General features: G+C 37.4%; 3 protein-coding genes and 1 pseudogene across 4 annotated transcripts in view; 2 read left to right on the top strand and 2 right to left on the bottom strand.

Moving 5' to 3' along the window:
• The window catches only part of LOC117939487 (gastrula zinc finger protein XlCGF57.1-like), a 235,686-nt gene that overhangs the window by 103,570 nt on the left and 126,928 nt on the right, over window positions 1-5,188 (top strand). The gene's annotated exons all lie outside the window — the stretch shown is intronic.
• The window catches only part of LOC117939500, a 185,133-nt pseudogene that overhangs the window by 81,630 nt on the left and 98,315 nt on the right, over window positions 1-5,188 (bottom strand).
• On the bottom strand, window positions 269-3,049 carry LOC117939527. The gene is made up of 4 exons (XM_034864955.1): window positions 2,803-3,049; window positions 2,065-2,178; window positions 1,619-1,826; window positions 269-1,505 (listed from the first exon to the last, which is right to left on the bottom strand). The coding sequence occupies exons 1-4, from the start codon at window positions 2,964-2,966 to the stop codon at window positions 1,041-1,043; spliced, it is 951 nt and encodes a 316-aa protein (XP_034720846.1). The 5' UTR covers window positions 2,967-3,049; the 3' UTR covers window positions 269-1,040.
• Window positions 3,089-4,989, top strand: LOC117939541 (corepressor interacting with RBPJ 1-like). Its single transcript, XM_034864978.1, has 4 exons — window positions 3,089-3,210; window positions 3,349-3,434; window positions 4,439-4,621; window positions 4,796-4,989. Exons 2-4 carry the CDS (start codon window positions 3,353-3,355, stop codon window positions 4,972-4,974), a joined length of 444 nt encoding a protein of 147 aa, XP_034720869.1. The 5' UTR covers window positions 3,089-3,210; window positions 3,349-3,352; the 3' UTR covers window positions 4,975-4,989.

Raw genomic sequence — 5,188 nt, 5'->3', positions numbered from 1 at the left:
CTGTGTACTTATTACCTGTTTAGGTTGGTAATAACTCAGATTTAATTGTGTACTTCCTCAAATGTAGGCAACCAATTTGTAGAAACACCTCCAGTATTACCCATCAATTCAAGTTAGGTTTTAGAGTTATCCAAGAGTTATGTTGGTAACAGCCCATGTTTATTTATTACTATCTTGAAATTAAGACGTAGTTTCCAATAAATTACCATGTCTTACATAGTTGTTCTTCATGGCATTAATAGAGGGTTTATGAAATTATTTACCTTACACTTACCTGGTAACTACCCCGCAGGAACAGTTTTTCCTAGTGTAATGGCACATACTGGGTATGTTCTTGAAGGTGTTTTTACAATTTACTCAGTAAGTAAAGTGCAACTGTACTGTAAAAGGAAGCCTTGTTTATTTCCATGGTATTACCAGACTCTTACCACATCTTTTGCTACTGTTTATACATTGATGAAATCACAAACGTTTACCATGTGTGCTCTGCAACTTAACTAAAACATTCTCATTAAGTAAAGTGAAACTGTACTGTAAAAGGAAGCCTTGTTTATTTCCATGGTATTACCAGACCCTTACCACATCTTTTGCTACTGTTTATACATAGATGAAATCACAAACTTTTACCATGTGTGTTCTGAAACTTAACTAAAACATTCTCAGTAAGTAAAGTGAAACTGTACTGTAAAAGGAAGCCTTGTTTATTTCCATGGTATTACCGGGATCTTACCCTATAATCTGTCATAGATTTTCCTCCAGTTTTTCGGCAGCTACAGTTACTATGTAGAACAACAGTATTTACTCATTAAGAAAGCTGAAAATATACTGTAAAAGGAAGCTTTTTACCTTTATCTTTTACATGGTATCAAAAAGAATTTAAATAAAGAGATATTTACAAACTTAACATCAGACCATACTTTATAATTTGTGATAGGTTTGTAATGTGGCCTCTGAGTCTATTTTTCATTTTATTTCTTTTTTAAATAGACTGAAACTATTAATCACACGATAGAAAATCTGCGGTATTTACCCCATCAGCATCACTTAAAGTGGTAGCACGCTCTGATGTCTTTGCAAAGGCGTCCAAGAATACCCTTCTTGTGCTCCTTTCCAAGCCAGTGGCTCCACTCAATGAACCTCAAGTTCATTTTTAATGCCTTTTCTGTCAGGTTTCCTCTGTATCTGTAAATGTCCTCTTTATAATTTCGCCACGCCCGTTCAATATGCTGCGTGTGAGCACCACTCCCAGGGTGGACAAAATGTCTCCTGTGATTCACTTGATAATGAATGTAACCATGACGTGATAACCTGTTGTAGGCACTCCAGCTATCACTTATCACTTTACTACCAGGTCTAATGTACTTCTGGATAATTGGGAGCAGTCGCTTCCTGGAACGATATTTTACAAGCTTTAAGATGGGGCGTCTTTGGCATCCCCTGACTTCCACCATTCCAAAGACCCAAGACCGTCTTCTCCAGGTGTGTCCATGTCGTCCACGTCCATACTGAAAATAAGTAAAATGTCTTGCTTAATGGTTGTCCACCTACAAGATGCATTGTACTTTTTTTTTTTTTTTAAAACAGTCATTACCATTTTATTTACAAAACCAGACTTTACCTTTCTTTTGTGTCTGAATTTGCTCTCATCTATGGCAACAAAAGCTCTCCTCCCTCCTGTACACATTTTCCGTCTAATCTCCAGTCGCCTGACTGCTTTACCACAGATTTCTCTTAACAGTGTAGTCACCCTGGTCAATGATTGGCTGCTCCCACATACTCCATCCTCGATCATGTCCACTTGTCTCTTCCTCAAACCCTGCGACAAACTGAGAAAAAACTACTGAACATGACAACTAATATCAACATATTACCAGTTAATACCCTCATAGCCTTGTAATAATACTACAATGTTTAAACATAATAATTAAATTACCTATCAACAAACCAGCAATGTGGATTGACTAAATCAGTAATATTAGGCAACATTGCAGGACATTGTTACAGTGTAACCAAAACAAAGAACGAGCATGAGACAGAGACAGAGAAAAAGAGAGAGCTCCCAACCTGTGCATAATCTTCATCCATGATGCTAACGTAATGTGTGACCTGGAGAATATTGAGCCCTCTCTGATGGATCGTGTGATGCCCCTTCCCCTGTGGTTTGCCTTTCTACAGCTCCTGTAACATATGACATAATCTGTAAACATCCAACATTGCATAGTTTGTCAGACTGTAATAAAGTACTGGGTTATCATTGTTGAACATTAAACTTAGAATGAGTAATGTAAGTCTATGTTTTGTTTCTGTACTTCAACACCATCAGTGTGAAAGGATTCCGTGGCCTTGAGGTTAAAGTACACACTGTCAGCTTCAGTTTTTAGGTACTTACATCCATACATGATGAGATTAGCACTTTTTGTACTCAAAGTATTTGGACAGATTAACATTATGCAGAATAGTTGTAGTGAGTTCTTGGTCACATAACCTTTCCATGCAGTAACGGTATTGAGTCTGTCACCTGTAGGCATCATCATAAGCTAGATTTTCCCAGGTGATGTTCTAAAGGCTTTGTGCTTTCTCTTTAGTATGTGAAATATTTAAATCTGATTCAAATTGGGTGTTTGACTTGTGAAATATGTTTGTTATGTAACATAACATCCTTTCTAACTCAGGATGCTACAATACAGTATCACTGACCCATAGTTGTGCTTACTGTCACTTGTCCCCCAGTCTACACACTGTATATTCTAATGGCACATTGATCCAGGTGTAGCCTGTGTGGCAGTGATGCTTGGCTCTTACCACCTATATCCATCCTTGGTCGTGTTGGTTCTTTTGAGTTTCATTCTGCTGTTGCACACAGGGCATCGTTTTTTACTTGACAACAGCCTCTCCCTCTGTAGCCATTTTATTAATCTTTTACCCCTTTGTGCTGTCCTCTGAAGTAATGTTCTTGTCAGTGTCATATTTCTGACAAATACAGACTATAAGAGACGTAACATTAGATGTAGCTGTAGTAGCCTACTCTTGTGTCTCTTAAATTTTAACATGTATATTATAGATATGTATAAATTAATTACACTCACACTGTCGTAGCGCCGCAATCACTGAAGCAAATGCCCGCGCAAAGACCGGAAATGCGTCAAACCGGAAGAGTCTGAATATCGCGGGGGCTGCAGAAAGAGCGCTGAGGTTATCTACTGAGAGAAGGTACGTTATATCGGGTTACATCCTACAGTCTATCGTTATAACCCAAGTTCTAATTTCAGACAAATAACTTAAATGTTTTAGCTATAATATTTTTATTGTTTAATTTCTTTTTATCATTTTCAATATTTTTAAACACAGAGTCATGCCAAGGACGCGAGTTACCAGACGAACCAATAAGAGCAGAAGCCCCCCAGGTGATGAGCCGGTTCAGTTGGATAATGAAGGTAACGTTAACTTAAAATTACATAACTTTAGTAAAGAATTTAATAAGCCAAATCAAATGTTTAGTGTTCCACCAACTGTCACTCTTACAAGTTGTTTTTTTCACTGTAACGTTACGGTTTTACAGTTAGTGTGATTGCTCAGTCACAGCTCTGCAAAAACTTGTTTATTTGCTAGCATAACTTAACTATCGGGCTAACGTCAGCAACATTTGCAGTAAACAACCTACAACATGTATAACAGCACGAATTACAGTGTGCAAACCTCCAAAACGCCCCTTTAGCTGTTTCTAAGCTGCTTAGATCGTTAATACAAATACGAATGTTTAATCAGTGTGTCAGTATGGACATGCTGCACATCGTTAGATCGGTTAAATTCTCCACACTTCAGTTGTTCAGTTCATTTAACGGAAACAACCCCAAAGTCTAATTCTTATAGATTTAAGTTACTGCTGTAACGTGCAGGTACAAGAGAGGAAAATTCACGCTACCTTTGAAGCCTCGTTAAGTCCGAATGTGTCCGTTCCTGATTATTTATCTTCCTTCAGTCTGTAAGGGTCCACTGATCAAAAGAATCAAAACAGCTTTTCATAAAAATGAATCAAATTTCTGAATCCTGTCATGTGAAGTCCATCGCTCTCTGCTAACTTGCTACACTTCTCTCATCCTACTGTTGTATTTGTTACGTTGCTGCCTTCAAAATAAAAGCGCATAAGCTGTCTGTCGGAGCTAGATCAAATGAATGACGTGTATTTGATATTATTATTGGAAATTTTTAACACAAATAATATTCTGTTTGAAATAAAAAAACTGTTTCATAGTAGCCTATATTATTTTAGTGCAATAGGAATTAAAGGCCTGTCCCATATGGATGCCTGATTACTACAAAGCTCTGCAGTGCAATTGAAATAGAACAAGTTGTGCAAGTTGTGTTTAATTAAAGTTAACGGTAAAATGAAAAAGAAATACTTAAACATTAAATATATTTCTGTTTGCATCTATTATAGTTGTAGAGATTCAACAGAAAGCCACAGCTCCAACCATGGATAAGTTCCGGGAGGATTTTAAATTATTGAAAGAGGAAAACGGGCTTCTGAAAGAGGAGAACCGGCTTCTAAAAGAAGAGCGGGATTTCCTTAGGGAGAAAGCTTGCAACCTAGTAAAGACTGGACCCTCAACAACTTCAAAAGGTATCCAGACCGTGGTCCTCCCATAACCAACACAGAAGGCTTTTCTCCACAGTGTTACGTCCCGTGAGGTCCTGTGGATTGTTTGTTGTTCTGGGTGTTGTCTCTCTTTCTCAGTTAAACCTTAAACCTGGGTCGCTTGCTTGATTTGTAAAAACCTTTGTTACTCTGTTTAAGGGTCTCACAAAAAGACGGTTATGGATTCTTCAGACTCTTCAACATCTGACTCTGAGTCGGACTCCTCTTCTGAAAGAGGGAACAGGAAGAGAAAGCAGAAGAAGAAGAAGAAGAAACCCCACACAGCATTTGGAAAAAGAGGTGACTCATATAATAAAAAAAAGAAGGCTCACAACTAAATTACATTTGTATGTACATATGACATTTCCTTAATATAAGAATGTTATTTTCAATGCAGTGCCCGTATGTGTTAAAAGTATAAGGCTAAGGTTACTGCCAACACACACAATCCACAACTCCATATACATCTGCCATATTAAACCATATTCAATCATATTCAATAATGAATCAGTCATGTGTTTTATTGTATTACATTATTGATGTCACAGAAGA

Source organism: Etheostoma cragini, chromosome 24 (genome assembly GCF_013103735.1).
Source record: "Etheostoma cragini isolate CJK2018 chromosome 24, CSU_Ecrag_1.0, whole genome shotgun sequence".
NCBI classification, from domain to species: domain Eukaryota; kingdom Metazoa; phylum Chordata; class Actinopteri; order Perciformes; family Percidae; genus Etheostoma; species Etheostoma cragini.
The sequence above is the reverse complement of the archived record's forward strand: the minus strand, read 5'-3'. Positions and strand labels throughout refer to the sequence as shown.